General features: G+C 38.0%; 1 protein-coding gene across 1 annotated transcript in view; it reads left to right on the forward strand.

Annotated features, from left to right (window-relative positions):
• CNTN1 (contactin 1) overlaps positions 1–25,156 on the forward strand; it is a 134,530-nt gene extending 109,374 nt beyond the window's left edge. Inside the window, exons 19-23 of the mRNA XM_030446668.1 lie at positions 2,401–2,504; positions 8,039–8,225; positions 9,145–9,257; positions 10,374–10,530; positions 24,951–25,156. Coding sequence (XP_030302528.1) covers positions 2,401–2,504; positions 8,039–8,225; positions 9,145–9,257; positions 10,374–10,530; positions 24,951–25,030 — 641 coding nt within the window. The 3' untranslated portion in view covers positions 25,031–25,156. The remainder of the gene's footprint in view (positions 1–2,400; positions 2,505–8,038; positions 8,226–9,144; positions 9,258–10,373; positions 10,531–24,950) is intronic.
• Positions 25,157–25,900: the final 744 nt, after the last annotated feature.

Consider the following 25,900-nt stretch of genomic DNA (forward strand, 5'->3'; position numbering starts at 1 on the left):
CTCATAAAACTGGATCTTAGGATATCCTCTTCAGCAGATGCAGCAACAGAAGGGTTGGTTTTGCAATTGTATAAATGCATTAGTAAATAGCTATGGTGTAATAAAAGCCATATCTGCCAAATAACATTTCTGTATCCATCCTTTCTCAAAGCCATTATCAACAGCTGACTGATAAGCTTCCCTGTGTTTATAGTAGGATTACAATAACTGTGTCAGGGGTGGCAGTGTGTGTAGCTCTTCAGTTCAGATATGCAGCAGAAAAGTAAATGTGCAGTAGTGCTGTCTCCCAGATAAATTCACTTCAGTGGCTTCAGAGTCCTGACACTTGACAGAAACACTTATGGTTAAATGATACCAGATCCAGGCAAGTTCTTTGATTTCAAACACATAAGTCACAAAACCAGTCAGATTCACAGTGCTCCAAACCTGAACAGTAGTGATCACAGCTCCTGTGAAGAGCTATTGTCCTGACTACTGACAGTATCAAATCCAGGAACTGTAGGGTGCATTAGAAGGAAGATGTAATGGAAGTTATTCCAAGGAGCATTCTGCAGAATTTTCTGCTGCCATCAGGGCTTGTACAGTCACCTCTGTACCTTGCAGTGATTTTACCTGTTCCCATCCTTAGCTTTGTGTAGTTATGCTTAGAAGGTAGGTGTGCAGTGGTCACTATGTTTTCAGTGAAGAGAACATATTGTGAAGCCCATGTGATTGCTTCTTTTATTTGTAGAATTACTGAATTAGAAGGCTAGAGAAAAGCAGCTGATGTCATCTTTCTGGCTCAGGACAGACTGCAAAGTATTTATGGAACATAAATGCCAAATAGGGCTATCAATTATTTGGAGCTCATAAACAAGCATAAGCAAATGAAATATTGTTTAGAGTATTGTATCAGCAGAATCCCTTGCAGTTGGAACTTTTCAATATGAAACATTTTGGCAAATTCTTCAATTGGTACACTGGAGAAGATTCTGACAATGATTTGGGAATAACTTAGATGATAACGTGTATTCCGCTTGTACTGCTGTACCTCTGAATCAGTGATATTCCTACTTTCAGGCAACACAGCTTCTCAAAGGTATTAATTTTTAAACAATGTGGTCATCTAATATTCCATATGGACATCTATAAATATATATACATACATACATGTATGTTCCACTAAGTTGAGTATTTTGTAATATGTGTGTCTAGTTAAAACTGTGAGCTTCTTTATTCACTTTAGTCACCAGGATATTTCTATGTTCCCACATGTTTTAAGCCAAGTTCCATATCTGACAACTACTAGTCATACCTGCCATTGCTAGCAGGGAGTAATGATTGCTAGTAATGAGTACATAGGCCTCTTGCCTATCTAAGTGCCTGTCATTGTGAAAACACTTTTGCAACAATGTATAATTTTTTAATTATACATTTGCATTATTAACAGTCACTGAAAGACAATTACAAAAGGTAACTTTGCATATAAGATTATTTTGTTACCTGGGATACTTTTCATGAGAGATGTAACTGATTTTTTTTCATAACAGTGGCTGTTTTGATGCATAGTTGACTGGATGCCCAGTTGGAAGATTAAGTATATGAAAGCTTTCCTCAACCCAGGCTGCCATGCCTGTCTGTTGCAACTTGTTTCAAAATATTCACGACAGAGAACTGTTTTTACTTGGAAAACTGTATCTTTTATAGACATTGCTAAATTTAAGCCTTTTTAGATTCCTTACTTCATTTAAATGCAACCAGCAGGGGAATTAACAGCTTCTTACAATGAAACTAAAACTTAATGTTGGAAATCCTGAATAAATGTGTATGCATTATAATGGCCTGTATTCTGTGTTGGTGGCTGTCCAGGACAGAGAACACAAACAAAACCAAATATGTGATGTACCCCTGATACAGCAGTGCTCTTTTCACACTCCTCTTTTCATGGATTATTTCACACCCATGTTCAAGTTTTTATGTGCCACTGGCCAGCTCTAAATCTAATATCTGATCTCATAAAAAATGTTTATCATCATGACTTAGTGACATACACATGAATATTCGTGTCTAACCAGCTTAAAAAATGTGTTATGATCTGTGAGCTGATGTCCAATTTATTAAAAGACCACTGGATGCTTCATTCTATTTCTCAAAATCTGGGTTTAATTCACACAAATTTCAGCATGAAAGCTGTTGAAACACAAAAATATTCATTCTGAGCCAAGTAATAGGATCATTGCTTTGTTTTTATAGTCATTTCCCATACATATAATCCATGACTGAATTTAAAGTTCACTCAAATAAAACCTGATTAAAGACTGACACACTTGGCTCCCTGATACCAAGAAAATACTACAAAATGTTGAAGTGAGAAGACCCCCTGTATGATATTGGATGTTTAACATGTGTTTCATCTTCCAGCTCCAACTGAAGTCCCTACAGATGTGAGTGTAAAAGTTTTGTCATCTTCTGAAATGTCTGTTTCTTGGCACCATGTTACTGATAAATCTGTGGAAGGCTATCAGGTGAGTTTAGAGGTAACACTGTAGACCTCATGCATTTGATTTCAGTTGTTAGATGCAAGAATAATTCCTACTGTAGCATTCTGTCTTAAGGTTCACTTTGCTTTACTTGTTTGCTGTATAGATTTCTCATCCTGAGAAACAGATTATTTTTGGTGTACTTCATTGCTAAAACATTAACAAATGTATGGGCTCACTATTTGATTGAAAAAAGGCATCATTATTTCATACAAGAGTCTGTAGTTGAATGCCTATCTCTACCTTCTCAAAACATGTTGAAATTGAGTTTTGGGTGTAATTGTCAACACAGGCATGAAATTGTAACCCATTTAAATTACCACAAATTATTAATATAATTCATCCACAGAGCCTATAGAAAGTGGGACTCTCTGACATCTGGCGAGAGTCCAGTGTAACAGAGAGAGTGCTATTGTGTAAGACAATAATATTTTATACAAGGTTTCTATTCTCCACAAGAAAAAGAGCTTCAAGGTGTGTTCATCTGGTCCAAGACTAAGTGGTACCAATAGTAAAAATTGTTCTTCTCCTTGAACAAAGATGACAGCTGCCCCAGAGTGTGTGCAACCAGAAATGGTCACATAGCAATCCAGCAAGGAAATCTTAACATAATCCACATCAGTGGATGCTGATGAACTCCACAGCGTACAGATGGTTTACGTTGGCTCTGCTCCAAAACAGGGATTTGGGGCCTTAGTTTGTCAGTGCCTTTGTGATTTAAGGTGCCAGCTACTTGATGGTTTCCTCTATGTTCCAAAATGAGTTCATACAAATGTGGAGTAGCTTCATAAAATGTACTTGTATGACTGAAATGTGTGAATAAATGAGTAATTAGCAGTACTTGCTTTTATATTTCCTGATCTGTCTCTATGAGTATTATGTAATTTTAGGGGGAGTAATATAATAAGATCATAGCAAAGATCTCAACAAGGACTAACATCATGTTCCATATAAAGCTTGATCTTACTCAGTACACACATAAAGTTTTAAAACTACAAGCAGAGGACACTGGGACTTGAATTAAAGACACTGACACCAATGGTAACTCCTAATTTACTAAAGCAGGCCCTGGTTTGGTCTTTCATAGAGACTGTGCAATAGGAGCTACAAATTCATGGGTTTAACTCAGACTTGTGTGTCTGAGGCAGATGTTTAGTGGTGTTGCACTCCTGAGCTGGACACTCTGTGCAGAAGCTGGGTATGAGGCCTGCACACCTACTTTTGGCTGTTTTTTTAATTTTATTTTACATAAAGCCATCTGAGTTTCTGTAAGGGGACATAGGGAGCAAGAGGGGAGAGGATTCAGCAGGAAAGAGCAGTCAATAGGCTATTTTTTCTATTGATGTAACAGTCAATAGAAAAAAGGGGAAAAGTTGGAAAGAAGCATGGAAGATCTTTGGACTGTAAAGAGAATAGCTGCTGTTCTGAAGAAGGGTGGGATATGTTGGAAACAGGTGTAGAGGTTTGTCACATGGAGTATAGATGTGGAGAATGTGGCCTTAAGTTGATAGCTGAACCACAAGTTCACCCACTCATTCCTAGAGAAGTGCTACACTTCCACATGTCCACTGTGAACTGGGTGGCTTGAATATCTTCAAATATTTTTACTGTTCTTAAGTAATCTAGTTATCAGGACTGTGGAAAAAAGTTCCCATCTGGCTACACTATAAACAGATAGACATGAATTACTGCCCCATGGAGCCCATTAAGAAGTTAATTCTAGGATCTTTCTCTTTAGATCATAGATCACCACCCTCATGCTAGCAGGGGAGAAAGAAAACAAAAAAAAAGGTCAGATCTTTCTTCCATCAGACCTGAAAGAGCCATAGGACAGAGTTCTTCTGTAGGGTCAAGACCACAGATACCTTTTATAAAGTTACAATATAAGCTGTCAGGGAAGGAGCATTCAAACTAATTCTAATGAATACGTGTGGAAGGCTCTGTCTCTATTGGCATCAAGAAATATTCCAATATTTATTTTTAATTACTGCTCAGCTGTAACAGGTTAGCAAAATCCCTCAATCACCAGAACACCTCAGTTTCATTTGGTCTTTATTATTACCTGTAAGTTGCATAACTGACCTTTTAAATGCTGGAGTTTAAGAGGTGGGAGTACCCTGAGCAGAGTACCTGGAGGTATTTAACCTGTGACATAACTATTTTCACACTAGCAGGAGTCATATTTTCTTGACACTAATGCATACTGTCAGGATGACTGCCCTCACAGTGATGAGTGTGAGCTGATGCATTTTGCCATTACAGAGGAGTATCCTCAGCTCACACTTAAAGAAGAGATAAGCATGAAAACTATCTCCATCCATAGAGAGAATTTAAGATTTATGAGTTCTTACAATAGCCTGCTAAAAGCCACAGCTCTTCAGTGCATGCAGTACCAAAGAGATTGTCCATATATCCTGCTGCTTCTATGCAATAGATATGTTTATTTTATTAAACAAATTTATCACTACTCACCATTATTGCTCCTTGTGTACCGACATACACCATTAGTGTACTTTCTTAATATGAAGTATCTCTTTTATGCCTTGTCTCTGTGAAAGATAAGTGTGAGAGGTCTTGTTTCATGACACTTACAAAAGCAACTTGTGATGTATTTGAGTAAATTAAAATTTGAATAGAGGAGATGACCACGAAAGAGATTGTTTTTCCCTGATTTCAGCAAAGGGGGCTGCACTGTTTCATGATGACTAAGGTGTTCCTTCCTCCACATCACTGCTGGTTTGTCTCCTAAACCAGCTCTAGAGCAAGGGTGAAATTCCCTCTTGTGTCCCATGGGGATTACCCCAGCAAGGTAAATAAAGAGTGTCAGGAAAAAGCATGTTGTCCAGGTTTATTATCCAAGTTCTTCCATAAGAGGGGGCTACTCTGCAAAGTGGGGAAATGTGACTTGAAGCAATGTGGCATTTAATTTTAGAATCGCTTCCACAGAGATCACTTCCAAGAGAGTGAAATAAATTTCCAAGTTATTTCAAGAGATTTTCAAATTATTTAAATAATAAATGAGGACAGTAAAAATAGCATAAAGAGGACAATGCTCTCAAGGGAGACATCTTACAATGCTTCTTTTTTCTTTTCCAAGAGTCGTTACAAAATGTAGGTATGACTGTGTATCAAATGAAGAGATAAAGAAATATTCTGAGTGCATGACCCACAGCTCACACTGTAGAAGTAGTTAAATCTATAACATCAAAGCCAAGAACAATATTATTTGGAGTTCACATTTAATTTACTTTTGAAATTATATTACTTCTGCCTGAAATGCAATATGCTCTCAGTGAAGTCATTTACCTTTTCATTCATTGTTCTCACTTGTCTTGTTTGATGTTGTATATTACTTGTTATATTACACCCTAAGCCTTACTGTAGTGCAAATGAACAGTAGGATTGTAGAAAGTTTTGCAAGTCAGAGGTATTCAAAGGCTTCTACCATATGCCCTATGATTAACAAAATCACATAAAGTGTATATGCCATCTTTAGGTAAAACAGGTACTTAATTAACATCGCAGAACATATGAAACATAAATTAATTTTTCTTCAGTGGCCAGTTAATGTCATCAACAAAGCTTTATTGGTCCTGTCACAGCTAGTAAAGTTTTGGTCATCTGGAACTTCACAGACATCCCTCTGCTGAAGGCTGGAAACTTGTTTACTTAGGAACAGAGGTAGACCTGACCTCCTCCAGCTCCTGATGTACACGTTCTCTCCCATTGTAGTCAACCACTTAGAGTTAACAGCTTGTGGAATACAACTGGTTGCATTCAATACCAGTTTATCTACAACAGTTTGTTAATTATAACCATATTAAATATATATATATGTGTATATATATATATATATATGCCTTGAAGACCACAATCAGACCTTCAGCTGAAATGACAATGACTACTAGAGATTTATGCCAGTTTGAGACCATTCATCAGGTGGAAGCAGGAGAAGCCTGTGGGATGGATTGAGTGCACATTCCTCTCTCGTTCTGTGGCAAAGGCTGTTGACTCAGTAAAACAGCCACCTCAGTAAGTGGGAATTTCATGAGTGTCTAAATTACAGTAATCTGACTTTTAGGATGGTAGTGGATTAAATTTCCAAAACACTGCAGGTCATACATTTATATAACTAAGAATTAACTGGTTTTAGCTTCTGAGAGACAGGAAGGCATGTTGTATTTAAAAATCAGAACCAGTTTGTTCTACAGATACAATGTGATCCTTTCTACATCAGGAAAGTGTGAGAAAAGCCATTGAGCTATTGTCATATAATAATCAGAGTATGAGTAACCTGTAACACTGGTGGGCAAGACTGATGTGTCAAGCACTGACAAAAGATTTCAGTATTTAAATGGGTGTAAGCTCTGTGTAGTGATATTGGCTGTTAGCCAAAATCCAATACCTATGTCCACAGACATTTGAAGTAGATGAAGAGAAATCCTGCACTGCCTCTCTCCTCATAGTATGTGCTCTGAGGTAAAAGAAAGAAATGTTTGTAAAAAAGTATTTTAATTTAAACCTGAATGAGAGAGTAAAGCATTGCCAAACATGGGTTGCACCCATCATTTGTTGAGAGAACTGTCATACTAACACCTTGACAAAATATCTGCTCTTCTAACCTATTCCTTAAATTAAGTTTACAGGGAAAACAAGTGTCCACAGAGTAGAAGATTAAAGCACTTGCTATTAAAAGGATAAAATAACAGGATACCTGATATCACCAGTCAAATCTTACAAAGTAAGATTTATCCTCCAGCCTGAGGTTGCCAACCCTCTTGCTAAAAAATTTTAAAAGGTCCTCATGTAGCATACCCTAAAATCATGATGAAGACAGGCTTCCAGAAGCCCAGTAGAAGTGCTGAGTGTATTAACATTCAAAAGCAACAATTAATGTGCACAGCTTTCCACTTTATCAGTTTAGTGCAGTAATTTAGTCTTATGCAAATCCTCGTGTATTTTGACAAATGTCATATTGTACTATGAAATCTGATTGAATTTAGCTGAGGAACTTTAGAAAATTATTAGATACACATATCTAGACCTTCACATACAGATAACATGTCTGAAATCCTCTCATTCCCTGGATAGAAGTACCAAAGTATTAAATTTGTGAGACACTCAAAACAAAATACTGTGAAAACATTAGCAGAGGGAAAACAATAATCAAGTTTAGAGTAAAATGTCAAGCAAAACAGGAAGAGGAAAATAATCTTGTCCTCTCAAGCCATTTGCCATCTCCCACACTTGTAATGACTTGGCTGGGAAAAAATTAAACCACTGTGAGAAAAGATTTCATAATAAAACCTGAATTTATTTCTGTTTATATATATATATATATATGCAATTCAGTTAAAATAATAGCCTGTAGAAAGAATTCCATGCTATTGCTGTTATGATTTCTCTTAGCTTGCTTATTACCCAGAGTATGTAGTATGAGGATACCCAACATACATCAGTTTTTGTAAACTTTAAGACTAAATACATTAAATTTAATCCTTCAATTTTCTTGCTTACAGATTCGTTACTGGGCTGCTCATGATAAAGAAGTAGCTGCACAGAGGGTGCAAGTGAGCAACCAAGAGTATTCAACCAAACTGGAAAACCTGAAGCCTAACACTCGCTACCATGTAGATGTTTCTGCCTTCAATAGTGCAGGCTATGGACCTCCCAGTGGGACCATTGATGTTACCACCAGGAAAGCACGTATGTAACTGGATCATTAGGTTAAGTATAAAGCCATGTGTTTCATTACTACATGTTGTAGTATGTCCATCATATTTTCAAGTGTGGCTTCTCATTCATATACCAAATATTCTCCCTTTATGTTATTTGAAAATGTCTACTAAGGCTCTTTCTTCTCTTTTGTTGCCATGTGGACATCTCACAAAAGGTGGGAGAGAGACTAAGCTTATAGGCTCATAGGAGGGTCAGCTATGAGCTCAGATCAGGCTGCACAGGGCTTTATTCTGTTCAATCTTGAAAACCTTCAGGGACAGAGATTGCACAAGCTCTCTGGGAAAGTTGTTCCACTGCTTGGCTTTTTCTGAGTATTAAGTCTGAGCCTCTTTTAATCAAATTTGTGCCTTTTGTCCCTTGTCCTTCTGCCACATTGCTTTGAAGGGCCTGAATCTTTCTTCCTCATAATAACCCTGTAAGAACAGGGTTATTAGCTTATTGTGCAAAATGCAGTTAATGGTTTCTGCAGTGGGATACTCTGATTTCTACTGAGGTAAATACCATATAAATGGCTTTAAATGGTTAATTAAATATTTAATCTCAATGGATAAATATGACTTAAGCCACATTTCTGGGAGTTTCTGAACATAATTGCACACCAGCAAAGACAAATGGTCAGCAACATGGTGAAGGGTAAACTTTGGCCTCTTCCAGTCTGGCAACACAGCACCACAGAAAGATGAACCCACAAAGCAGCCACTGCACAAGCTATCCAAAACTGTCTGGCTGCAGCTGTAGCAATTCGTTCCAGGAAGGAGACTATTCCTTAATCATATAAAGATCAGCCTAATTTCCCTTTCAAGATTTTTGCATGTCTTAATAAAAATGTCATTAAACTTTCATGAAACCCCATTTGTGTGCACATTATACATATGTTACTTTTCAGCTCCAAGCCAACGTCCAAGAATTATCAGTTCTGTAAGATCTGGTTCAAGGTACATCATCACCTGGGATCATGTGAGGGCAATGTCAAATGAGTCTGCAGTTGAAGGATACAAGGTATGTTCTATGAAGATATTTTTTAAGTTTGTGTATGCTACATGTGAAGCATTTTGTTGACATTTTTGACTTTTGGTACCTAATCAGCCTTGAACATAGTTTCATGCTAAAGATGAAGGTTTCATGCTCAGAGATCACAGACACCCAGTGCAAAGCATTGTACTGAGTCAGGATGATGAGATTTAAACATTGGGGCACTGACATTTTTTGGATCATAAGCCTTATTGTGGGAAAGTTTAGATCAGTGACAGCAGCAATCTGATTTTCCCTACGATTACATTAACTGTCTTGTGGCTAAAAATAATGCTTAAAAGAATTGTACACTTGGATAGTTTTTCCTTATGCCAGTGTGCATTGTTTCAGCTTCCCTTTCTCATCTCCTTGGGATGTACAGTTCCTGGAAAACAAGTTCTTCAAAAGCCTAAGTTAGATGAAGAGAAGGGACACTTAACCTCATAAGGTGCAATTGCTGTTTAACTAGAGCAGGTGTATATACTAACTATAGGGTGTATAAAAAGCTTAAAAAAATAAATTCCTGTTTAACTTTACTACTTGCTTGGCAGTAAGGAAGCTAGTATCATGTTCTATATGTACAAATTTTGCTTGAGGAGTTGAACTACTTCTTGGGAATTGCTGACAGTGTTTCACAGAGATGATTAGAGAAGGTGTGGGGATCCTTTCTAAAGGTCCCAATAGACATATACTATCATGTTTGCAATAGTTTAATATTATTGAGATTTAATAATAAAATCAATAATTGTTTCTTTTATGAAAATGTTAATAAATTTTATATCAGCAAACCCAGCTGAGTTCTCAGATTTTGTGGTTTTGCCTCCCTTCTTTGTCTGTCGTTTAGTTACCTATTTCAAATCGAAGCTGAAATGTGGCTGAAATTATTTTTCATAATTTTATAACATAGAAAACAATGAAGAAACATCCTCTCTAGATTCACACTATATAAAAATGGAAAAAGTAATATCAGCTACTAAGTTTTGATATAGGTAGGCTTCATATATAAATAAAAGCTAATACTCTCTCATCTATACACATCATATGTAGCTATGTTTTTGTGGGAATGTAGCATTTCAATAACTATACTTACTGTGTCTCTCCTAGGTGCTTTATAGACCAGATGGACAACATGAAGGCAAGTTGTTTTCAACTGGAAAGCACACAATAGAAGTCCCTGTCCCCAGTGATGGTGAATATGTTGTCGAGGTCCGAGCACACAGTGAAGGAGGAGATGGAGAAGTAGCTCGAATAAAAATTTCAGGTGAGCAGATAACTTCCCTTCTCTTTCCCACCATCCTTGGTAATCTTGGACTGAATATTTCTTTTGTACACTATCCAGAGATGGATACACCATTCCCATCCAAAGTTTGAGAGGTGACTGCACTGAGAATTTGGCTTTATCTTACAATATCTCTGAAAACTCAGAATGCACACAGGACACTTGAGCATCCATACAGCTCAACCCTCAAAACATCTTCCAAATACCAGACTGTTTCTACTGGTGCCCCCAGTTAGGCTGTCCCTTCTAGCTGAGTCTTACAAGCATAACTCCATTCTTTTGTCAACTGCCACTGAGAGGAAAGTAACTGAGAAAAGTGAGTGGTCCACAGTGATCCATAGGCCAGTTGATAAGCAAGTTCTACTTTTCAGGGAGGAGAGGATCTGTGGCATGAAGAGGTAAATAAATAAGCAATGAGAAATGCAACATGCTCAACTTCAGGGTGTCTGGATGATTGGTGAAGAGGGGAAGGGAAAATGATTCAACATATACTCAGTGTTGATTCTAATGTGATCTCAGGCATGGTCTGCACATCTTTTTCCTCTTAGTCTTGTAATTGAAGTAGTGCCTTGGCATATAAGTGTATGAAATAGAATGTATTGATAAACATCAAGGACTTGCATGGTGTCTTTGCAAGGTTGTGATTTAAACACCTGCATTATGGTTTGATTTTTTTGTTTTGGTTGTGGGTTTTTTTTGTTAAAAAATAGACCTGAGGAATTATAAAGATAAAACATCAACAGTATTCTTGTCAGACAGTCAGTGCGACCATTACTGCGTCTTAAAAAAAATAATCAATTCCTGTGCTATATTATCTGTATACTGTGAAGAAGCTGCTCATTACTAAAAGAGAAGAACTCTGGTCTGTTGGTCTGTTGGTTTTCAACAGTATGTGTAGTTTATATCCACAATTCCACTCTTGATCCAGTGGAGTCTAGATGTTGAGAATCCATTACTTACCAGGTACTTTGTTCTCATGATTCATCACTGCACTGTTAAAAATTTTTTTGCCAAATTTTTATCTCTATTTATCTCGTTTGGGGATCTGGCCATTGTTTCCTTTTATAGCTTTTGTCTAGATTAAAGAGCTTTTTTCTGCCTGATATGTTCTCCACCATTAAGAAATGTATATGTATCCCTCATGTGACTGACCAAATGCTAAACAGACTGAGTGCCTTAAATTTTTCTGTGATAACATTTTCTTCAGGTCTCAAATAATTTCAACAGCTTTTCACTTCAACTCTTTGACTTCCTTAAGTTCCTTTAGGACCATAGACACTCTAACTATAGGCACTGTTTCAATTCCTCTGTCTGTGGAAGTAGTCTCACCTCCCAACAATTACTACTCCCAGCATTATTCATGAAAGGCTTTCACTAGTCATTTATTTCCCTGCACTGTGCTCTAAAATGAAGTTTGTTTTTTTTTTTTCAACACCATCTCTAAATCCTATCTGGAATCTTTGCTTTCCAGGATACAGTGTCCCATTCTAATCTTTGTACAATGTCTCTTTTTAACTCAGTGTGTAAGTTTGCATGTGGCTATGACAAAGCACAGTGGGTTTGAATGGTTTGAGTTCCCACACAGTCTGTATTTCCATATGAACATGTTGTTGTCATCACTCTTGACTTCTTTGGCATTTTCATTCATGTACACAGTTCCCTAGGTGTTTGCTTTTAGTTTTGATAAAAATGATTGGATTGTGTTCAGTCCACTACTGTTCACTGTGGAATTACACTAGAAAGTCAGTGACCTGTTTCCAGTAATTGAGTTTTGAAATCTTGCAGTGACTAAATTCTTAATCCATTTAGCATTCAGTCTGTTAACTGTACCATTTTTCTATGAGAATATCTTGGGTCAACCACTTCTCAAAAGCTGCAATACATTGCATTAGATTATCATGCTCTTGGGAAATCACTTTTAACATATTTTTGGAGCTGAAAAAAAAAGCTGAAGCAACTGTTATATTTAGGACATGTCTTATTCATCACTTATATGCATTGTACCATGCATATATTATCATCTGGTATCAGAGTGGTGCAAAGACCCTTTAGATAGCAGCAGGCAGATTACATCCCAGACTGGAAGCAGAGCCATCATGTCAATAGTGTTGATCCCAAACTGATTTGTCTTGCCTGGAAGCCCTGCCCCAATCCTGCCCCTACCCAGAGGTCAGCAGCTCTGGGAAAGTTGGCAGCCAACAAATGGTGGTTTGTAGAGTTTTATATTGCTTTATCTTCCATACTACAGAGAATTTTTTATCCAAAACTTTTGCTATACCCCAGCTAGACAGAGAGGGAATAGAGGCAGCATCCCTAGACTCTGTTTAGTAAAGGAGATGGAAAAGGAAACAAAAGCCAGGGTCATATATTTGGAATACACAATATACAGAAAATTAGAGAAGCTTCTCAGGCTGTTTCTAGGCTCAAAGCATACTTTTCCCAAAAAGCACAATGAAGTGTAATTTTAAAACCTACACATCAGCAAATTATGTCTTCTAATTTTTATCCTTCAGAAAACTCTATTAGTGCAACAGGGTTTAGAATAATTGCTCAAAAAGAGTGATAAAGTGATGAGAAACATCTAAGTAACCATACTTTTCCTCAGATATTTGCAAAGAGGAGATCTGGTTAGATAGGAATGTATGTTCTGATGGTCAGCTGTGCAAAATGGAATTTAAATATTTACAGAGAGATGTAAAACATTAGCTAAGACAAAACATAAGGCATCTTATCAAATTCAGAGAGGGTCATTGCATAAATTAATGGGGACAATTAAGGAGCTAGGGAATGGGTTCAGAATAGCCTGGATGTTCAGCAGGCATGACCAGATCTTAAGCAAACTGGAAGTCTGCACTGAAGAGACAGGAATGTCTAGAAAACATGTGTCTTCCAGACTGGTGTTTTCTTCCTGTTCACTGGATATCAAATCCAAAGTAATCTACATAATGCACCTAAGCTGGTGTCTAAGACCCATTATAATCAGTTGTCATCTAGGGTTTAATTCAAAAGCTTAAAGAAAACCTCCAGCGCTTGAGATGCCCCAGATTACCAGAGGCATGGACACAGTTCTGGCAGGCATGACTTGATCCATAGGGAACCTGAGGTCTTCTGGATCAGCAGCTGGAGGCCAAGCAGTACAGCAGAATCCTCGTTTGTCCTGTGTTTCAGGCATATGACTCTCACCCTTTTGCAAAACAAAACCATTTTCTTGTGTGGCTGCTGGTGCTGTGCTAGGCTACTGTGCTGTCAGCTTGTTGTAGGTGTACTCTGAGTAATTATGAGCACTTGCTCAATTGGGTCTGAATTAGGTTTAAGTGCAAGAATATTTACATCAGGAACCCTAACTAATCCTGAGGTCTTAACCTAGGTATTAAAAATGCAGCCCATTTTAACTAAATTACGTTTGAAAGTCAAATGTAGACGATATCAGAGACATATGTAATTTCTAGCTCAACTTCTTTTCTAGGGGAGAAACTTTTTGTTTTCCTCATCCTCTTCCTTCTCACAGAAAAAACAGTCACATGTTGAAGAGGGAGGTAAATGCACTGCAGCAACTTCCACTGTTTTTAATTGAGAAGAATGTCAAGGAAGGTTACAAGCACAGCACACTCATGCAGTTTTTAGTGCACACCTTGAAATAGAAGCACTTATCTTAAAATCACTCGCTGTTTATATGCTGAGCTTTAATTTTTTTTAAAATTTATTTTACTTAACACTTATAATCAGTGTAGAATACAGTCATGAACTGCTGTATTTTATTGGGCAGTGCTTGTTGTACAGTTAGAGGTCTGGGGATATTTTTCAAGCCCATTATAGTAAATTAATGATCTACACAATTTTAAATTGATTCCTGAGATACCACAAGCAGCTGAAGACTGGAACGACTTGTTTAACCAAAGAATTTTGTTTCAATGGCTAATAATAGGCTTATCTGCTTCCTTTGGAATATATTGAAGGCTGACTTGAGGATTTTTTTGTCTCTTGCATGCTTTTTGGTTTGCATTGCTTTGTCATAATGCTAATGCTGATATTAATGTAATCAAAGCACTTTTGCAATCAGTAGGAACTCAAACCATATGGTGCTTGATTCCTTTCTCACTTCACTGGCCTCAGTGCAATGAATTTATGCCATAGTAAGGAAAAATTCAGTCAAGCTCTCACATTTCAATACTTCATCCCAACTGGGAGAGAGGACAAGGAAATTTCTGGTTTGGGAAAATACTGGGGGAAAAAAGGAAGGCACCAGGCACCTTCACCTTCAAATGTGAAATCAGTTTAGTGGCTTAGTTTAACAGTTAATAGTGTGGGCAAAGAATGTGTCATATATGCTTATATCAATAGGACAAAATGAGAGCTTCTCTCTGTTTACTGCACACATCTATGTACGCCTATGAATTGTATTTGCTAGAGGTATGTATTAGGATCCTGAAAAAATATTTACTTTGAAGCATAGCTTTTTCAAAGGACAATGCAAATTTTTTGTATGAAGTAACATACAAACATTTTCATTATCTTATCTTCTAATTTTTTTTATCATTCTTTAAAAGGGACATTAGTATTTAATGAACATATTAGTGTTGAGTAAATCAGGTCATCATTCACTTTTAATGTGGTATCATCAGAATCTTTCTACCATAACTTGAAAATGTCCATCTGTTGCCAGCATGATTGTAGTAATAAGGAAAGAGGATAACAGAGGTAAAATTCATAAGGAATGCTGATGAAAACAGTTTTCTAACTGGCATGAAAATCCTTTGTTCCTGATCTTGGAACTTAAAGCATCTGTGACAAAAAAAAAAGGTAGCAAAGAGCTTTTACTAAATTAAAAATATTTTTCCAAAAGAGCTCTCCTTTAAAAGAAGAGTAACTTTACTGATGCATTTGTTGTTGTCTCATACAAAAATTAAGTAAAAAATTCTAAGAATACTCTGTAACCTGGTAGATAAATGTGTATAAATCAGCATATTCAGTTCTCTGGTATTTCTCTTGATTTTCCTCCATCATCACAATTCATTTCATCACATTTCTAATTTATTGGTATTGCTTCCTTCCAAGCCTTACTTTGACATCTAGGGCTTAACAACTCCATTCAGTGCTAGAACAAGTATTTTCTTGAAAAGCCATATTTTTAATTTCAATTTCTTTTTCTCATATTTGAACTCCACAGTAGGACAGATTGCAGAAATGTTTTCGTATCTAATTATGGGTTTTTTTATCCTGTGATAATCCCAATATTGTATGTCATTTGTTCATTTATATGGGAAAGCCCTGTACAACAAAATTTAATTTATAGCTATAAGGCTTGGAACTAAGCTGATCAGTGGTGGTTGGCAGACTTCATAGCTAGAAATTAGATGTTAGGGTATGTAGACGTAGAATGCAACAAAGGTTTAAGAGAAAAATATCACACAAAAAAGGAGCAGATTAGGTTACTCACTGTCAGAGAATACTGACAAGACAGGAATACGTAATTGTCATCCATCAGAATACAGGAAAGTGGCCACTGGCATGCGAGGGTTGGGTAACCTCCTCCTGCTTTCATCTCCAGCCTGAGCTGCCACATACCTGTCCTGGGACCTGCCTGCCAAATCCCCACTGATGGCTATTGCAGGGTCACATGAAGTCATGAGGAGTCTGCAGTGCCCTTAAACACCAGCAAAAAAATAAATCTATGGCAACTTCATATAGTTTGTTACTTGTTTTAGCTTGTTACATGTTAGAGGTTTTGCTGACTATCCCCCATCTTGCAAGAATGCTATAGGGAAGTGTGACATTCACAGAAAATGTGTTCTTGTTGGACCTCAGGAAGCAGATACTGGAGGTACTAAAAGATACTAAAGAAAGATACTATAAAAGCATGTAGAAAATCAGTAGGGGTGCAATGCTTAGAGAGTGAATTCTGGATGAGGCATGTGCAAGAGGGAAGGGGACTTCAGCTGAAGCAAGGAGGAGTCATGAAGAACAGGGAGAGCTAAATAGGAAGAGATTATTAATTTTTCTTTTTTTTTTTTTTTTTTTTTTTCTTTTTTTTTTTTCTTTTTTTTTCTTTTTTTTTTTGATACACTATTCACTCACATGGTGAGAATGAAGTTACTCAGTAAAATAAGCAGGCAGCAGATTGAAAACTATCCAAATAATACTCTTGTATGACACAAAATTAAATTCAACTTCTTGTGACAGAATGTTGTGCAGGACTAAGTTACAAATAGAGGCTTCATCTATAAGCCCATATTTAAAACTATGTCCTATATTCAGCCTTTGACTGAGGAGCTACAGAACAGAAGCTACAAAATACCCTATTACAGACCATTTGGAGTCAGTGTCCTGAGCTACATGGGCCTTTGGTCAGACTCACTGCAGCTCACCCTACACTCCCAGCTTCAGAAAAGTGTACTATGAAATGCCCAAATTAGTTGATGGACAAAGTGTTAATTTTTCTTCTTAAACCCCTAAATAGTTTCTTTTTGGTTTTCAGCATCTTGGATATTCCCAACCAAAAAATGACTGACTTTTAAGGTGTTTAAGGGGAAGAAGGACAATAAATTTTGGTTCACTGTGCAGTTAGAATCCCTTTTTTAAAAATTCAGCAAGCTTTTGATTGCTACTGTTTTAGTAGGACCATCAATTCACCAATGTGTTAAACGTCTGACATTCAAATTCAGTTTGGCTGAACTGTTCTTCCCCATTAATTTATCCAGTTGCTGAGCTATGTCATGCAAATACTATAATATTTTTGTTATTGCACACACATACTCTATATGTACTCTGTATATACTCTATAATACTATACTCTTTCACTTTAATGTAACAAAGTGCTTGTATTTCATATTCATTGCACTCTACCATTAGAAGAAGATGGAAAAAATCCAAAAGATTTAACTCTTATGCTTAAATGTAGCAACATAGCAAAAAAGAATATCACTGAAAACATCACATAACTCATAGAATGAATGCCAAGATTAGTATTTTGCTTTAATAATGTAATTCTTTTGAAGCATAATGATTTAATTTAATACAAATGCATATTCTGCTTTCACGCCTTAGTAGGCCATTTAACTATTGAACTATATTTATACAGTATTTTTAATTGCTTTGAGAAATCAAAGCCAGCCAAGTAGTGCTTGGAGTGGGTTAAAGTAATCTTTGAAAGACTCACCTCATTATTTTTGTTTCCCTTTAATAATCTAGACTAGATTGTAGGTGTGATCACAGAGGTGAAGGAATGAAGGGAATTCTTTCTAGTCATGACAATTCTTACATGTTTTAATTTTCAGGAGCAGTGAAACTGCATTATTCTGATCCTTGTGGTGTTTTTCAGTTCAGCAGTTAACAATCTCTTACTTTTTATGGGTGCCTTGGGGTGGTGGCTTGCTTATACCTCTCACTTTTATGCACCTATGCTAGCCAGACTCCTTTTCTTCTTAGTGAGGAGAGAGATTCAGGTCCTAGGTTAGACGTCTGCTGGAACACCCCCTTTGATTAAACCTTTCTCTTAAGAGAACAAACCCCTGGTGATTCTCTGACAAAAGCAGCAGTGATAGTTTCCCAGTTACTTCAGTGGCAAAGTCCAAGGGACTTCAGAAACACTCTTTGGTAGGAAGGAAGTTTAGGATTAAGGAAGTCTAGTTCTCTAGACTAGAAAACTCCAAAGTTTATCATAGTGGAGAGGAGGGATCTAACAGAAGTACAGAAAGAGCAGTTACACAGATGATGAATCCAAGGTCATTTTGGAGGATGATCGAGTTCCTCTGAATACCTGGAGGACTCCAATTCTAAGATATTCTTGTCTTTAAAGATTAATACCATCTTTACTACTACTTTTACCATCTTTCTCAAGCCTGTTCATAGAAGCAATAGGTGGATAATTGACAACAGAACTCTGTGCACAGGAGGCACAGGAACTGAACTACCTGGTCTGTCTCCTATGCCTGTTCAACACAGTTATATTAAGCCAGTGGGAAGGAAAGGAGGAATATTCTGTCACAGTAGGAAATGCTAGAAGGATCTTCCATCTAACTTCATGTGAATGTTTCAGAGTATCATATTTGGTGCTTTAGCTGTAGAGTGGCTGAAATAAGAACTTCTATCAGGAGAGAAATTCTAAAAGAAGATGAATTTGAAAATTTCTTCTCCAGAAACATAAAAATCTGCTTAATTTTTGGCTTTTCAGCTCCTGCTGCTTTTAAGTCAAGGCTGTGAGCCACTTTAGAAAGTATGTTTTAGGAAACTCTTTTGAGCTTGGTACAGAATGAATAAAAAGCTACTTAAACTGTATTGTATGGGAGGCAATATTTAGATGGTATAGGATTTACATTAAAAGATCCTTTCTGTCCTTAACTGTGTAACTCAGCATTATTTTCTAATACTGCTCAGCAGAAATAAGTGAAATGTAGAGTTTAATGTGGCAGCATCATTCACTCATCTGAACTGATGAGCAGTTGTTTAAAACTTTTTAGATGCTGCTGGCTCAGTTAGATATTATCTATAAAAAACCATTTCCCTCATTTACCTCCCCATGAGAATTTTGCCTTTTTCTTCCTAAAACAAGTATTTAATGAATCTCTAAATTGCTATTATCTCTAATAGTAGAACCCAGTCATAGGTTCTTCCAGTTCATTTTCTGACATTACATAGTATGGAGGTAAAAAACTTTATGGAGCTTTAAATTAAGTGTTTTCATTCAGTTGTAATGGCTGTCAGTACATCTGTAAAATAATGTGCCCAGCTGCAGGGGGATGTGCTGCTAATCACAACCATTACTGCATATACCTAAAAATTCCTAACAATATAAACTATTAGAAAGCCAAATGAAGTTGCTAAGAAATGTATCAAATTAGGAACAATTTCTACTTTCCCCCCAGCTTGTTTGTTTGTTTGTTTTGTGTAAGTGTGTGTATATCTTCTTGCTAATTTCTACCTTCATCTATTTCTCCTTTTATTTTATCTTGGTTGAAGCTTGGCAAATTGGGGCATCCCCAGTAATCCCTCTGTATTAAGCAGGGTACCTTTTGTCTGGTTTATGCAGCCTAAGATGCTTTATCCTGCCTATTCCTATTTGTCTTCTTTACCAAAGATCCTGTTACCCAGCTACCTTGGAAAATTGTATTGACCTTTCTGATTTAACAGTACCCAATTCTTCAAATGATATCCTTATCAGTAGAAATGATATTATTTTACTCTGGAGAGGCACACGCTGGGCCAGCTGCTTGCTTTCTTCTTTTCTGCAGTAACTTTCATGCTCAATTTAAGTTTTATTTTCTGCTTTACTGAATAGAAAGGCCAAATTGAAGCTGAGCTGTCCTGTTGAACTAACACTTTCTTTTCTTCTTCTCAGCCCACTGGTTGATTCTGCTGCATATTTGTCACATTCCTCCCAAGCCCTGGTGATTCCCAGTTCTGCTTGCAAGCTGTGCTCAGGGAGCAAAGGGAGGGAGGCTGTGTTTTGGCAGCACTGCCTGCCTTCTGCTTCACCTCCCTTTTTCTCAAGGGCTGTGTGGTGATGGGACTTTCCTGTACATGAAGCCAGTTTCAGGAGCCCTGCATTGCACTGTGCATGCTGTACAAGTTTTGTCACACGCTGCAGAGGGACGGTGGCCTCTCCCTGCCATGGAGCCATTGAGACTGCGCCCTTCTGTTCTTATAGAACCTGAGGGCATCCTTCAGCCTCTGATGTGTGAGCCAGGCTGCCAGGCTGAAAGGTGAAGATTTTTCAGACAGGCTTTTAATGTACCTCAGTACTTATGCATGCCACGTTGTTCCCAAGAACACAGAAATTCCAAAAGCATAGTATTTTTCCCGTTCATTAACCACTACTTTACACCTGAAGAGTTTCTACTGTTCACCTGTGGTACCATGTGGACTATTTGCAAGTGAAGAGTGACATATCTGGTGTTTACTTGAAATTAATTTATTTGTAACAAACATTCACAAATCCCTGATTTCTCCAGCAAGGAGAAATAGTTTCCTTGCTCAGGAATCCCCAGACATGCCAGCTGGCATCTTTTTCTACTTTTCAGGGTTACAATGAGACCTTATCTTTTTGGCCTCCAATTTTTACCTGAAAAAAACTCCTGTTTTGATGAAACACCTTCAGTGTCTTTCTCAGAGGCTGATCGAGTTCCTCTGAATAGCTATCAGCCCTGATTTCTGAGGCAATGCAGAATACATTTATGCAAAACCATCCACAGCCAAGTGTTTCACCACACCAGACAAGCAGTGCAAACAGATGAGCTGTTCTGGAGGGGTGAGCTACCAAAACTCATTCCAAGCTCCTCCTGCTGCTTCAGCAGGCACTTTCCAGCACTGAACACCTTGTCCTAGCTGAGCACATGATTCAGCCTTACTTGGTCTGGCAGTGCTCCTGGTGCTGCTAGTGAGCCAGTTTGTCTGGAGTGATCACTGACAACTCGAGTGACAAGGCAGATGCTGAGATGTACAACAAGCCTGTAGGTCATACAGGAGATCCTGAAACTCACCATATGTATGCAAAGTACAACTGCAATTATTGCCTGGGTCACAGGAGGAGCCCCATAGGTTGCTCTTGCTCTTTTTTGTTGAGTGTATTACTTTAAAAGAGCACATTTTAAAAATGTTACCCAGGGTCTTCCTCTTAACTCTCCATGCAAAAGAATACATAATGAGTAGTAATACATGTGAAGTGGAAGAGGCAGCTGAGAAATAATTTATGTGCATTGATAGTGAAGTAGTAGCCCACCAGCTGAAAATTATCTCATTTTCCAAAGGGTCCAAGGCATCTTTTCATTTTGGCAGCCCAGGTTTGTAGCAAGGCCAGAATGAATGGCAAAGAAGCCACTGTAGCTGCCTGCCAACACCATCAAGATGCCAGGTGCCATAGCCAGAACAAAACAAAACGTTTAGTTGGCTCTGGCATATGGATTTTCAAGGAGGAGAAGACAGACATAGATCACTGTGGGGTGGACAAACAAAGCCAGGCCATCATCAGCCCTTCAACTATATGTTTTTAATGTTCTCTCATTTTCTTCTAGTAGGTTTAAAGCTGTTCTGCAGATGCACAGCAATCCTCAACACAGCACAAAGCACAGGCAGCATTATTGCCATCCTATACATATGCTCTGCAACAAAACAGCAATTCCCAGGGTTATGAATTACTCAGTAGCGTCTTTCTTGAAAGCTTTATGGCACAGGTGAGAGGAAAATTTCCTCGTGCCCAAACAAAGGTGTTCCTAGACAAAGGAAAGTTGGACCCATGACTTAGCAGTGATGCCAGTGATGCAAGATAAATATATTCTAATTAGTTCAGTTATTTTCCATTTAGCATGAATAGGGATAGCAGAATTTAAATCATGTCAGCTAGCACTGTGTTTCTCTTGCAGTAGGCTTTCATGAATGGTGAGATGGTATTTCCAGCTGAGAAAAGTGGAATTTCTTTTCAGAAGCCAACTGAAAGAACAACAAACACACTCACGTCTTTTACTCAGTTAAGAATAACCCAAAGAAATTAACATTGCCTCCCTTCCTTCTTTTCTGTTCTACCTGGATAGATATGAAAACACACAGAAAAAATATAATAATGAAGCCTGGTGGATGCTAAATAAGTGAACTAACAGAGCAAGCAAAAATACCCTTTTAAAATCTTTATTTCAGGTTGCCTAATTTTTTCGCAGAGAAGTGGACGAATGTAGTTAGAAGCAAGGAGAATCAGAATATGGGATGGGCTTGCATTTACCTTTCTTAAAGGAAATCAGAGAGAAATAAAAATAGCCCAGATGGAAGAACAGTCCTTGGGTCCTGGACCGAATGTAGTTTCTTTAAGAAAAAGGGTAGGAATTTGACCATTCTTTCAGAAAAAAACAAATGTTTTGCAAAACAGACAAAAAAGCAGACTTATCTCTTAGCAAGCAACAAAATCTACATTACAAACTTAAATCCTTTATGAATCATACTAAATACCAGTCCTGGTAAGGAAAATTTCCCTTTTTCTTACTTTTACTAAATGTGTCCTGAAAAGTGTGTTGCAGGGACTGTGTAACACAGCCACTTTCTATCTACCTGAACCATTCATGCAGCATGAGAAGAGTGGCTCTGGAGAAAGCCACAGCAGCACTGAGGATGCAACTCCACACTGTGCTCGTGTCAGGTTTGCTTTGCTCTCCCTCTAATCCAGTCCTATGCAGGGCATCCAGTATAGCTCCCCAATGGAAAATAAACCTCATTAAAGGAGACAGCTGAGATACTTTAAAAACACTCTCCTTCTCAAACAAGGAGATTCATGTAGACATGACAATGTTCAGTACCAGGAAACTAAGAAAACTGGTGTCATTTAATCCAAACTGATTATTCAACACTATTCCTGACAACAAAAGTGGAGAAGGAGTTTTGCCACAAGAGGATCAGCTCATGATAAGCCAAGTAATTGCTTGGAGCTTGTGTATGTTGGCAGGGCACTTTCCCACAGAGAAAGAGAAGTAGTTCACATATGACAGCTACGCAGATGACCAGAAACGAATTTCCTGGTTCACAAATCTGAAAGTAACATTTCTAAACAGACCCCTAGATTTTTCTTTATTTTACAATCCAGTTTAAAAGGTACTGATGTTGGGAAAAGGGCCAAAAATGTCATATCTTAGAGATAAGTAACATTTAAAGAAAATAATGATGTATTTTTAATAACAAATTGTTACCATGGCTTAAGACGTATATCCAAGTCAGTATTGTTTTAATGCCTGCTTCATGTACACATGCATATGAACAGCTGCAGGCACATCCTGTCATGTGGTATTTGGTGACCACATAAGCACAGCTCTGTTCCTGGGATGAGGAGGGCACACACTCCTCTGACACTCTAGAGAGAGAGATTTGGGATGAAAGGTATCTTTACACCTGGGCTCTCTCCAGTGCAACACATGTACTCTGTGTATGTATCTGGTGGAACTTGGGTCTTCCCAGCATACCAGTGCTCACGAGTTAGTTGGGAAGTACTGTAATAAGGCAGCTGTGAAGAAACAAGAGTGAGCACTCTAGTTTGAGGTATGCTTCCAACTGGTTTTCCAAACGACTGCCTGAAAACTGATACTGTTTGGAGGGGGGTTGTTTAAAGCTGAATGAGAAGATAGTGCAATGAAAATGGAGAACTGCAGGTGAAGGCTCAATTAAATATCTCTGCAAAGAGGAGTACCTCTGCTCAGCACAGAAATTAAGACTGTGTACAATATCCTTATTTGTTTAAGGAACTGCACGTTCGTCTTGGAATTGCAAGTACTACGTGCATGGGATATCAGAGGAGATGCATGGGGTAGTTGTGACCAAAGTGCAAGACCTGGCACTTAGCCTTGCTAAATCTCACAGAATTGGCCTCAGCCCATTGATTCAGCCTGTCCGGGCCCCTCAAAAAAAGGCAACACTCTCCCCCAACTTGGTGTTGTCTGCAAACGTAATGAGGGTGCACTCAATTCCTTCATCTGTATCACTGATAGATATATTAATAGAATCATGTGTTATGTTTGCAGTATTTCAGAAGAACACTTGCTGAGAGCCATGCAGTGGGATGGTTCCAGCAGCTTGTGTTCAACAGCAAGATGAGCAGTAAGCTCATCAGTCCTGCACTGCCCATGTGCTACCATCCTGACCCAGGATGAAGCTCCTCTCTGGGAGGAAAGAAGAGCCTGTTCTCCAGCTCCTTTGGCCCATCTCCAAGACTGACAGACAGGCACAGTTTGGCTGGGTTATTTTCTCTTATTGACATTCTTAACAGGGAGCTGGACCATGGCAACACAAGCCATTTTACCCAATAGCAATTCTTATGCCTGTTTGCCAGAGCAAGTCAGGTTAAGTTTGTAAGCTATCAATTAATATTTTTCGGTCTAAAAATATTTGTTTAAGAAGGACCCTGGTGAATTTAGCAGACATAGATGTGTAAATGCCACACTGCTAGAAGTCAGCCATCTGCATTTTGTAATCTGGCAGGTAAACAAATGGACCAGGCTCTTTGACATCTCTCAGGTTATTGCTGATCATATGAACATTAACTTTTCCAAAGGTGTCTCTTTGCTTCGTCACATTTCAAAGACTACATTAATTTTGTTTTCACATGTTTAAATATTTATTTTGACCTTTTACCTCCTGGTATAACCTTCTGACTGGTTGGACTGGCCAAATCAAAATACACTGATGTGTTCTGAATGGCCTCGCTGCTTGTCTAAACATGCTGCATAAACAGCTCTGGCAGAACAAAAGAGTCCCCTGGGGTACTGTAACAGTCTCTTTGTCCTTTCCACATTACCCATGCAGGTAGGGGCTGTGCTGAGATCCACCAGCTGGTTTTCTTACCACTGCATGTTTCTACTCATGCCCAGGGTTGTTTTTCCCACTGTCAGTACTGTTAAGGAAGACCAACACGGTGCTGTTGTCTGTTTGATGTGCAGGTGCCACTGCTGCAGTACCGACTCTGCACCTGGTCCTGGTGGTGCCTGCCCTGGGTGTCCTGGCCTGCTCGGGATTCTGAATGTAGCTGGATTTACCTTGTCCTCTGCCTAACAGAAAGGACTCCCTGTGAAGATGAGGACCACGATTCTTTTTGATTCCTGTGGCACCGTCCTAAGCCAAATAAATTACACTTTAAAATAAATTACCCTACCGATTTCCTATGAACTTTAAGAGGACCGAGGCATCCAGGAACTCCTTCATGAAGTAAATCAACTTTTGAAAGGCTAAGAAATGTTTTTAACTTGTTCCAATATGCCTTATAAAACACTAATGCTGATCTGTGACAGTTGCATGATTCGGTCCAATGGGGCAAGTTACAGTGTTAAAACCCAATAACATAGGCTGTACAGTGAAAGTAAAATCACCATACGTAGGTGCTTTAACTTGAATAACAAATTGTGAAATATAATAGAGATTGAAATGTTGATTGTATGTGATAAATGTAAGAGTACTACGTCTGTCTGTACTATCCTATATGTTTTGTGTACTGCATATTTTTGAATGGCCCCATCATCATTTCTTTGGATTACTGGTTTTTAGAGAGACAGTCAAAGCAAAAACATTGCATTTTTTTAGAGCTATATTTCTTGAGGCTACTGGATGGAATCTGAAGGACTTGAAATAGAAGTCAGTGACAAGGAACTTTTTATTTTAGGTATGTTCAGAACACCTGACATGCAAAGCATGCTCAGCTTAAAGGAATTTACCTGTGCTTCACTGATGCAAGATATGCCATATTATTTTCTTTAAACCATTATGTTGAAAAATTTCATTGTGGTCATTGCTGATTTTAGGAGTCAAATCTTGGCTTTCAGGGAAGCAGTGAAATGTATTGGTTTTGGTTAATTATTATTATTACTATTATTACTATTAAAGTAGCAATATAACA

Source organism: Calypte anna, chromosome 1, assembly GCF_003957555.1.
Source record: "Calypte anna isolate BGI_N300 chromosome 1, bCalAnn1_v1.p, whole genome shotgun sequence".
In the NCBI taxonomy this organism is placed as follows: domain Eukaryota; kingdom Metazoa; phylum Chordata; class Aves; order Apodiformes; family Trochilidae; genus Calypte; species Calypte anna.